This window comes from Eufriesea mexicana, unplaced genomic scaffold (assembly GCF_001483705.2).
Source record: "Eufriesea mexicana isolate 0111107269 unplaced genomic scaffold, ASM148370v2 scaffold507, whole genome shotgun sequence".
Classification (NCBI taxonomy): domain Eukaryota; kingdom Metazoa; phylum Arthropoda; class Insecta; order Hymenoptera; family Apidae; genus Eufriesea; species Eufriesea mexicana.
The window spans coordinates 1,620,015-1,631,793 of NW_016908664.1; the positions used below are offsets into that span (position 1 = coordinate 1,620,015).

The following is an 11,779-nucleotide window of genomic DNA, read 5'->3' on the forward strand; positions in this document are numbered from 1 at the left end:
GGATTTAAATAGGAATGACGGGAACGCGACGATGTAAAGAGAAGAGAGGCAGCGAAAAGGTTTGCATGTGTTTCCATTTTTTATTCGCGTGGGGTATTTTTTATGTATCGGTAAGAAAACGACTCGAACGAAGCCATGGAGCGTAGCTTTATCGGAGGACAAATTTTTTCGAGTGAGAAAAAGGAATCGTTCGCTCGTCCTTCTTATACGTGTATTAATACGTCTATGATAGAGAATTCGTCACGGGTCACTGACATTAGGCTTTGAAAAAAAAAAGATTAAGGTTACCCGATCTAAAACAGTCTCGAATAACAATTTTAATAAGATCGTTACGAGCTTTCGTTTCTCTAAATTCGATCCGACTCGTTACGATGCGTTTGATGTTTCCTTTACGAGCACACAAATGTTCTACCAGCGTCATCATTTTTCTGGCCTGCAATCTGTCTTTGACTAATGCTTTGCAGCAAATGATCGATGAGAATGTACGTTGGAAAATACATTGGAATAATACCGGCACGTAATTCCAATTTAATTCGACGAAGAGTCGATTTTCGAATTTTCGAATCCTCGAATTCGCGGAATTAAAAGAAGAGGCGTATATACGAAAGACGGAAAAATTATTTGAAGCACGAAACCCGCTTTGCTTCGAAGAGAAATGATTTCGTTTGGTGTTAGATAAACCAAGATTTTAAAATAACGTAGTCGAAACGTTTATTATGATATAATTTCGTATAACGTGTGAGTAATCCTGTATTTCGTGTAACAACAGAAGCCGTTGGATATTCGAAATATAAGAACAAGCAAAATATTTTTGCGGCATGACATTCAGCCACGTGACTAAACCGTTACAAACGTTCTGTAAATATGAGTCGATAATTCAACGGACGTAACAATACGATTGATTTATCATAAAATTGTCAGAAAAGTTTTGACGTAGGAAATCCGTCAGCCGACAACAAGGAAAATCAAAAGCGAAACTTCGCAATTTTCATAGAAACACGTCTATTTGACGAACAAAACGTGTACCAAAATAAACTGCAAAATCAGTTCAAAGCCAGAAAAGAATATCTTCGCGTTACGTATATCGACCTAGCCACAATGATACAGAAAAAATGGTAATAAATGATCGAAAATTACAAAGTATGAATGAAAAAAATCCCTGAAACCTCGCAAATGCCACGTCAAAAACGCAAAGACGCAAAGTTTCGAACTCCGGCATTCGCCATGGCCATACAACCAATTATCAATCCCTATAAAATACGAAGGCTGAATATTTTTTTTCTTCGAATTTTATCAACCGGGTAGCTCGAAATTAACCCCATGAACGATCTTCGAATCGACCAACGAAACAGCCGTCCCCACCCACCCCCGCGCTCCGCCAGCAACTAGCTCAGCCTATATAAACCCGCGGCATCTCGCAAGTCTCTTCATTCTATACGAGGCGTCAGTCTATGTATAAAGTCGGAAGCACCGCGGGATACGGGTTGGCACACGGTACAAAATATCACTGAACAACGAACGCGAGATAGCACGCGTGCATTTGTTTGAATCCGCCAGGCCGGCTGCGAAACTAGCGAAGCTAGCGAAACCGAGCAATTGCTTCACGAGGACCGCCAGAGTTCCTCGAGCAACCAGAGAGAGCTCAGATCCTTGCTGTCTAGGTTCTGGTCAGGGCCAGTGCGCGGGTCTATCCCGCCTCGAGACTTATCCAATACCATTTCGAAGACCCAACATCGTCGCACCTTCTCCAACGAGAGAGCAGCCGAGACCCTGCAAGCTCGATCGCAACGAAGAAGAAGGATCCAACTGCGGCAAGGAACTCTCCTTCGAGGAAGAAGCTTCTTGGTATCGTCACTGATCCTCCCAACGGACGACCTTCGCGTTGTTTCTTTTGGAAGAATTCGCAAGAATTCATCAGCACGACAGGATGAAAATACTACTCTTAGTGACTTTGTTGGCGGTCCTGTACACCGTCGACTATTCCAATAGTGCGGCAGTCAGATCGGAGGTAAGATAAGCATTAATATGGCTAATAATTAGGTTTTAATATAGCTAGGCGAAAATCGATGATCCAAGGGAGTGTTGGAAGAGATTCGCAGAGTTTAGGTCGCCGGCTCGCGTGAACGTGCGAACTGGCTTTTTGTCTGTGCACGAAGTTTCTGATTTCATCGGAGAAATTTTACTAAATCCTCATACATAAATCTTCGAGTTCGTATACACGAGAGTCAAACCGGGGATCGCGAAAATATCGCGGATACTCGGAAATATTCGTTTAAAATTCGATCACGATTCTTCTATTCGCACGAAGTTCTTCGATTGGAAGAAATGAGATTCGAAAAGTTGAATATAATTGTTGAAAGATCTTTGGAAAGTAGTATTGATCGAAATCGATTTGAAGTGTTCGAGATAGGGAGAGGCTTGAAATATTTTTAAAATTCTGTAAGACGCGTTTGAAATCGCCGATTGATTTTTGAAAAAAGGAGAAATATCTGTTTTTCGGAATACGAAGCATGCAGTGTTTTTGAAAACATTCTAATCGCGAATTTAGTGTCAACGTCGGTATCTTTTCGTTTTCGAGAAGATAAGCCATAAATCTGAATTATCGTACGTGATACGATTGCAATTGTACGATTTCATACTTGGTAGAGTACATGATAACGCAACGGGAATAAAATTCAAACTCCAACGTTTCTCTTAGAAATACGAAATCGATAGCATTGACCCCTACTGCGACGATGATTTCATGCGTAATGCGTAAGATAATCACAAAACAATTTCGCTGTCTTTCGACGTACTCCTTACACTTATTCATAAATTACTCGAAATTATTTTACAAAGTCCACGAAAGATCGCGATAAATATTGTACGATGATTTCAAATAATCTCAACTTAAATTCTGAGAAAAGAACATTTGTAAATCGTAATTTTGAAGCTTATCTTCGTAACAAAGTAATTTGTCGTTTTTTAAACAATTACTATGCTATTCTTCCGTAGGAATTCGCTGAGCAGTTACGTAGGATCGTTCAAGAAATGCACCCTGATAGCCTAAGAACGCAGAGAGCAACCGAGAGCGGAAATGACGACCGTCCGAAACGGAATTGTTATGATACACCCTGCGGATGGAATACATATAATACTATCACTCGGCGAAGCACGACTTTCATGGCGAATACGTAAGTTAGAATTATGCACGCATGATACTTGAAATAATTGCGGGTAGTCCGAAGCCAATTGTTCCTTTTTCCTTCGACGATTTCCGCTGATACGTCTCTTCCTTAAATCATTTATGCCTCAATGGTTTCCACACGGTTATGTAATAGCTGTAATATTGTATATAATTTTCATGAATATATTTGCAAAATATTTACGGAGCATGCAGTAAATTAATTAGGAATAGTCGGATGATTAGAATTAGATGTCTATTATTTCTCGTGAATCAGCGAAAATCGTTAAAACTAGATCTTTATGAATGAACTATGCTAATATGTAATAACCCAGCAAGATAAAAAGAAGCAACGAACATTCTTTATCGTCTACCACCAGTGTACAATGAATACTTAATCTCTTTCGCTCTTTTCTTATTGTTCGCGTGATCAACGATACAAATGAAACTATTATTCAAATTAATTCCGACGCGCCTTATAATATTGCATTTAAACACCATTATCATTTATGAAACATTCACAAACGTATCGTCGCTATTCCAATAAATTGCCCATAAAAAAAAAATGTTTGAAAATGTTTCACGAAAAAAGTTTATAATTACAAACATTTCAAAATTATACATATTATATGAAATATTCTATATATTGTATGTTACCTGTATATCGTATATACGAGCAGCTTTTGTTTCTTTCCTTTAGGTGTAAGTGTCCTGATGAAACATATAAATGTGTACGCACAGGAGAAAACGTATCCATAAGTGCGTACGTATATCACTGTCGTCAAAATACGACAGTGGATGATATCGAAGGCGAGACCGACATGGATTATCTTAGTTAAGAAACATGCAGACATACCTGAGTAATAAACGCCTTCTCGAACAACCGTGGTCACGGTGTTAGCACCGTCCTCGTTATCGTGTCACCGTCGAACGAAACGATTCTCCATTTTTCCCTCCAAGGAATATTCGACAACACTTTGGATAGAACACTATACATACCACACTCGCGTACGTAACACTGAAAAAGAAAACATTGTTATAATCTATCTATATCAAATGGTCTTATGCGTCTAGCTTTTGCATTTCAACTGTTCGAGATTCGAATTCAAACATGGCGGCGATATTATTTCGATAATCGAAATTGAGGTTTTGTCGAGACTCGTTAAAAATTTTTTACGTGATATATATTTTCCAACTGCAAATCGACATTCATGTGAAGTATTTGATCGAAATATTTGAAGACTTTCGGTAATTATATATATTTTTAAACTAATAGACCGAAAATTAATGAAAATTGATGAAAATTGATTGGACGAAATATGCGATCATCGATGTACCGGCGCGAGAATTTTTAGAACAGATTTTTGTTATAAAAAGCACTCGTTAATATCATATTTTTACGTAAAAGTTTTCCTCAATTGATTATTTACGATTTCTTTATACATTTATCGAGAAAAATTGTTAAAAGTCATTAATTTTACCTTAATTGCGCCGGACGAATCTTCGAATGATGCACCCCACTTACGAAAGGAGACCGGAGACTGCGCAGAAGTTCCGCGCAGCTGTAGAAACGAAGATTATGGCGCCATATTCAAATTCATGTAGTTCGTAGAACACTGTAAATTTCAATTTTCTTCAAAATCAGATAAGCTAAAAATTATAATTATCACAGTATTGTATGATATTTCGCGTAAAACGAGGGTAAAATGGAAATTGACTTGCTATCGTTCGAAATAGACAAGACGCACGGAACATAAAACCGTAAGTTAATTGCAGTTTTTCTTGAAATTACTCGTATAGAAAATTTATCATAAGATAACCAAGCGGTAACTAACATGCATTAATATTTTATAAATTTTAACCATAAGTTTCATTCTACTTTCTTGGCCTAAAATGATAGGAAGTATGTATTGAAATCCTTTCAGACCTGATTCATTTTATCAAATTAAATTATTAACGATGAATTTTAATCGTTTGCATAAACAAGTAATCATTTATAAAAAAAAAAACTTATTTAAATATTTAAAAAGCATATTTGGGTAATGAATAAGGTCAGGTCTAAAAGGATTCAAGTTTGTATCAAACTTTAATGCAATTCAGAATTCGTATTCGTAACTTTATTCTTAAGCTGCAATACCTGGATAATTACATGCGAAGTAAGCTCACTGTCATTTGAAATTTGACAAAGTCCAAAATCCACATCCTTTTCTATTTTTTGTAAGAACATGTTCGCGCCAATCCAGAATTCATAATCGTCATAATTTTATCCACGAAAGAAACAGAGAAAACACGAAACTTTTAACGTTTCACTGATCGCCATAATTCGTTCACGTTATTCGATTTCTAAATACGAGCAAGGATCGATTTTCTTAATCGATGACAAAGTTTGATGAGCGCAGTTCGATATATCGATTTCTATATAAATTTTTAAATATCAGTTACGAATAAGAATGAATTTATTTTTTATCGAAGCTCATCGGCAATTAACAATTAATTATTCTTAAGTTAACATACACCTTAGAAATACTCCAAATGGTGTAAAATTAGCAAGGTTAGGTTACAGTATTTCGATAAGGCACAATCCACAATTTTGTACTTAACGGGGAAAATTGTTTCGAATCTTTTTTGTATATCATTATCGATTATTTATAATATGCAATAGTAACGTATAGCTGATGGAAAAAATAAAGCAGTTTAATTTACGATCTCACTGTATTTTTTCCATTAACTATAACTACATCATTCACTCATTATGAACGTCATATTCGAATTTTTATTCAAAGACCAAAGAGGTTCTTGCTCCAACAATTATTCTTCAACTGATCTATCTTTCACGTTTCATAGATATATTATACGTTTTGCAATTACTTTGCAACAATTTCGAATAGTTATTGAGAAAATAAAACGGAGGTGACAACAAATCATCTTGTTTTTGTGTTTCCAATTGCAGTAGATGTACATGAAAGGATAAAATAGAAAAGTAATTATATGGAACAATTTTTCTACACGTTTACAATACCAATTATACTATGTAAAATTTGTTTAAAAATTAAACAATTAAGCATTCAATTTCTACATATAATGTTTACTTCATTTAAAAAATACAAAAATTACTTAAACATTACTTAAATGAATTAATAATTTTAAATATTCTTACAGTTTTAAGAAAGCGTGTAGAAAATAGTACAGGCAATGTATTCGTATGCAGTATTTCACTTAATATTTAATACACAGGAAGAGTAAATTATCTATACTTGTACAACGATTACCAATGTTATCATTTTTAATAAAAATAAGTAATGTTGGCGGAAATATTATGTAATATTTTATATCCCTCCTTCTCCCCTCATTAATTACCACTTACCTCAGTTCTTAGTTGTTAAGAAATAAGGGTACATTGATTATGGATTATGTCCTGAAAACAGCATAATGAATTAAATAAAACAGTCATAATATTAATGGTTTATTAATATTAATAATGATTTGTGCAAAATATATCAACATTAAATTATTATCTCGAGTAATAAAATTGCCTGTACATTCACTTTTGATACATGGACATACACTTTTAAAATTAGCAATTTCTCGATAAAATACACTATCATCATTCATCATCAATAGTCACAAGTAGTCGAGCATCGGAAGACCGCGTCTCTTTTCTTTGTTCACCTTTGATAAGATACACAGTTTAATGTACAACTGCAGTATATTGTGTAACTGAACAGCACGGTGCAACTGTGTTTATATATGTAGTTATGTAAATGTATGTAAAATGGCATCTTTTCAAAATTATCCACGAAAACAGAGACGCCAAGACTTCAATTAAATTTGTATATTTAGGATAAAAATGTATGACAAAAATTTATGCACACATTATTACCCGTCATTATATTATAAATGTTATTGTTGCTTGAATATCTCGAAAATTGCAGGAAATTCAAGTAATGAAACTAATTCGCCTTCTTAAATTATTATAAACAGCCTGAATCTTGCAAAGAAATTACATTTTTTTTTTTTTACCACGCACGAATTTGTCAAGTTAAATAATTAAATTATTATCATGATTCTTTTTTTTCTTTCTTTTTTTGTGAAAGTTTTAAACACTGAAAATTTATCACTGTTATTGACATCAACAGTATAAAAAATAATTTCTAAATTTGTACCAAGTTCATTGGTATGTATCTCATGTCTTGATATACAGGTAAAAAGAACTGATAAAAAGATACATACTTAAGAATAACATAAAACAGTAACTATAGCTATATATCTCGTGCGTGGTGAGTCAATGACTTTCTCCAATGAACACCGCATTTTAATGTTGTCAACAGCTTTGCACTGTACAGGAACACTGCCATATTTTAATATTTTACAGTTTCTATCGAGTAGCCTAAAGATCAGGTAAAAAATAAGGCCTAGTTTTTTCGTTTCATATGTGTATATACGTACATATGCATTCAATTATCGCACATTCATACATACATGCACATACATATGTACAAACACGTATTTATACATACAATTATATGTATATTGAATTCAAGATAACGTAAACTTCATAACATTCGAAAGAAAGATAAGAGAAGCAAGTTATTAAAAACTTCGAACGAAGGATATTTTACATAAATGTATATAAAGCTACTATTTAAAAAAAGAAAGTATACAGTTTTAGCCAATTTACTGTAACCCGATGTTTCGTTACGCTTTAATTATAAATATAAAGTCGTGTTTAAATAATAGAACATAGCATGAATCGAAATTTTAATAGTTCTTTTTTTTTATTTTTTTAACAATATTTAATGTTTCAATGACAATCGTGTAAGTCTATAAAAATAAAATATTTAATAAAATAAAAGTGGCTGAATCTGCAATACGCTTATAAACGATAATTATATTACGATAGAATATTCTTTCTAAATCTTTTAAGATATTAGATAAAGTATCAAAAGTTTGACCGTAACTTTACTCTCTTATGCAAAACCTTATCTGGAAAATCTATATCTAATTTTATCGGAAAGTACTTGATTTTCAGAAATGAAGTATTACATTTAAATATCTTATATTACCTGATCACAAGCTTATCTTCAATACAATTGGAAATATCGCTCATTACAATTGTTTTTTTTTTTTAAACATTCGATTTGATAGCTAATTTAATATCTTAAGTTGGAAAATCTACATTAAACCCTTAGATAATTAACAACTTCAACAAGTCTGCGATATTTCCATTTGCATCAAATTATTTATACCTGTACAGTTAAAGAACCAAATTTAGTCAAAATTTAATGTAATATGTGTAGTACACAATGTATAGACGATTCGTTATAGTCTTCGATACTTTCTTTTTTAACGACCACTTCTGCACCTTCTTCGTTCGCGATAAACTTTGTTGGCAAAATAAGACGTTCTCTCGTTGTACGTGCGCGCAATATAGTTCAAGAATCAGTCTTAATTTTGCCTTCAACCGTGATAACTCTTTCTTAACTATTCTTTTTTTTTTCTTTTTCTTTTTTTAAACAGAAAATATGAATGTGAGATTACCGAAACGAGCTCTCAGTGTGTTCTCAAAGAATGGTAAAGAAATTATAAGAGACGTATGATTATACACATGATTCCGTCAGAAGATCGGGTTGCAAGCGTTCCACTCGATAACGATTGTATTGTCGGTAAGGAGATCTCGTTTGATCATTGTCCGTGATCACTCGTGTCTTGTGAGGAATTAAGTTTTCATAATGTCCCATTAACCAATCCTGACATAATCGGTGCTGAACGTCCGCGACATTCTTAGATGCCCAAGACGTCAACCACTGATGAAACTTCGAGTTTAAGTGTTTTGTCACGGTTGGATGACACTATTGGGAAAGCGTAAAAATAATATCATAAATATCGAAGAAATTAAAAGCCAAAAGAAATTTTTAACCAAGTAACATACCTCTCTGGCACGGCTGAATGAATTCTGTTTATACAGGAATGCTTCCTTACTAGCAACATAGAGCATTTGGTAACTGTTAGGATTAAATCTGCACTGCGTTTCATCAGAATTGATAATGTCAGATGTATCCGCAGAATCCGCTAATCTTAAACCAGGAGGCCGTTTCAGGAGTGCATCTACAGAATCTAATTTTTCTTTATCCGTTGACCTAAAAAAGAAAAATGTTTAATTAAGACACTATGATAAAGACTCGTGAAAAGAGTTACGGTGTACGTTATATGAAAATCTAAAGAATACTTACTCTGCACCCTTTTCAGGATGATTGGCATTAGGTACAGATGCCGACATCATTCTTGCAGCTCTTTTCCTCCACTGTCTAACATTACGGTAAAGAAACACGGGCTTACGTCCTGCCAAGATTCTGCCTAAAGAACTCCAACCATTTCCATCCATCTACAACAATCGGTTTACGTTAAGTTTTTTAACAAGTACAGCTTATCATGTGGACATAAAATTTGAATGACATTGCTCATTTGACTATCATGGGTATTTAGTACTAAGTTTAATATACTTAAGTTAAGAGCTCTCATTACAGCACAATTGCAAAATAATTTATTACCATATTTTACACATTGTACTAAATTACAAACATTTCTTTTGTATATTTTACGCTCTTTTTAAAAGTAATAATAATAAAAAAATTTAAGTAAAGAACAATAAACCATGAGAAAATACAAAAATAAATAATTGAAACATATTAAAAAATAATATTTAACTTTTCTACGTAAACCAAATTTTCTCAAAGGGTCTTCTTTAAAGGGAACTTAAATTTTTTTATTCTGTCTTCAGTATATTTTTTTAACAAGGTTCTTGTCATTATGTGATTGTCATTATACACTGACACGTACTTAAATCACATACGTATCAATAAATAATCATACTCTACAAACAAAACTTATTAACAATTAACTTGGAAAAACATGGATAGGTAAAAGGATATTTTTTAAAGAATATAACAAAAAGAGTTAACGTTTTGCGGGAGACTTTATGCACGAAACAAGCAATAAACGAAAATAAAACACACTTAATCTGTTGTTTCACTATTTTGTAACATATTATCGGTACTGTTTGAATGATTAAAAAATAAGTGATAATTTTTATAATTTAATAGCAGTTTATAACAACATCATTAATCATAAGGCAATTGTTTTCGTGAACTGATTAATACGTAACAACGGTCTTTTAGTACCAATAATACTTTAGAATAATAAAACAGGTTTGTCCAATAATTTTGTATAAGCAAAATAAATGAACACAAGATGAAATGGAAGAAAATGAGATTAAAAGTAACATTTCCAGTTCAATTTTCGATCTATGTACATTCATAGACGACGTGTGAACTTTTGAATTAAAAGCATAACAAAAAAAGGCGAGGTACTAACATGATTCGAGTGAAACTGTTTAACAATTTTATCTTACGACAACTTTACTATTTTAAAATACAAATGTGTTAGAAAAGAGATATATTACTCTTAATATACATATATATAAATATATATACATATATTTATCACCGTTTAGTATTCGACAAACATGATATAATATTGAAATAATAAAGCAGAACAAATCGAAGCTAAATGAGAGAAAATATCTAAAATAAAAATCAGATGAGGATAAACATAAAAATTCCAACATTTGACTTAAATGCTTGTATGATTAACAAGTATCTAAATACAGTGTTAAAAAATATTTGTTTTGTATTGTTCTTCGTTTCGTTACATTCCTAAAAGCATAGGCAAAGAATTCTTTCTTTTTTCTTTTTTTTTTTCTTGCTGACAAAAAATTAATATCATCGGAGAATCAAAGTAATAAATTTAGTGGTACAAAATGATGTTAGACAATAATGTTTAAAAGCATTGTTCATGTATTTCAATATCTCTCTTCTATACAATATTATTGTTTATCTATTATTATATGTATATTCGTTTCATATACAGATTACAGTTACAAAATATATATATATGTCTTATATATATATAGAGTTTAAAATTCACTGCATAAAGTGAAAACGGAGATATGAGCTTATAACAATCACATAAAATCTGTCTGCACATACGACCTCATAGTCTCAATGAAACTATATTACAAATCTCACAGTAACGTTTAAATCAGATTATTTGTGGCAACAATTACATATATATATATATTTATGTGTATATATATATATAGATATATATATATGTATGTATATATGTGTATGTATATTGTTTAAATTAATTTAAATTTGTGCCACGTTATCTAATAAAAACGTATTGAACTGTTAAATAAACGAAAAATATATAAATACACGTACATAATACGTGTAAATTCTCTCTCTCTCTATATATATAATAGCGCTTAAAATTCCATGATGCCTTGTCAGGAAATGCATGTTTTACATTTTGTACAAAATACGAAGATATTCAATGAGGAAACAACGTTGCGAACACTGCATCTGAAAATTCACTTGCGTCATAAACGTATTTGTATAACTGTACAAAACACTATGGCAAAGAAAACTAAGAAATAGTACCTGGTTGTCCATAAAATATACAAAACGTGGCTTTTATATCGACGTCAAATAATAAAATTAGCATCGTATTTACTAACGTTGTTGAATTAAAGGAAAAAAAAAAAAAAAAAAAAGG

The 11,779-nt window shown here is 32.3% G+C and overlaps 2 protein-coding genes across 5 annotated transcripts in view; one reads left to right on the forward strand and one right to left on the reverse strand.

The window, feature by feature from the left end:
- The first annotated feature begins 1,446 nt into the window (after positions 1-1,446).
- Positions 1,447-5,889, forward strand: LOC108545740 (uncharacterized). The gene is made up of 3 exons (XM_017897504.1): positions 1,447-2,008; positions 2,995-3,173; positions 3,864-5,889. Exons 1-3 carry the CDS (start codon positions 1,928-1,930, stop codon positions 4,000-4,002), a joined length of 399 nt encoding a protein of 132 aa, XP_017752993.1. The 5' UTR covers positions 1,447-1,927; the 3' UTR covers positions 4,003-5,889.
- A 2,532-nt stretch (positions 5,890-8,421) lies between these two features.
- Positions 8,422-11,779, reverse strand: part of Sin3A (SIN3 transcription regulator family member A) — a 15,498-nt gene continuing 12,140 nt past the window's right edge. For 3 of the 4 annotated variants that reach the window (XM_017897524.1, XM_017897525.1, XM_017897523.1), the window contains 3 exons: positions 9,394-9,545; positions 9,093-9,300; positions 8,423-9,012 (listed from right to left, as the gene is read on the reverse strand). In XM_017897524.1, coding sequence (XP_017753013.1) covers positions 8,761-9,012; positions 9,093-9,300; positions 9,394-9,545 — 612 coding nt within the window. In that variant the 3' untranslated portion in view covers positions 8,423-8,760. Of the gene's footprint in view, positions 9,013-9,092; positions 9,301-9,393; positions 9,546-11,779 lie in introns of all 4 variants that reach the window. The other variant, XM_017897526.1, reaches the window with a different exon arrangement.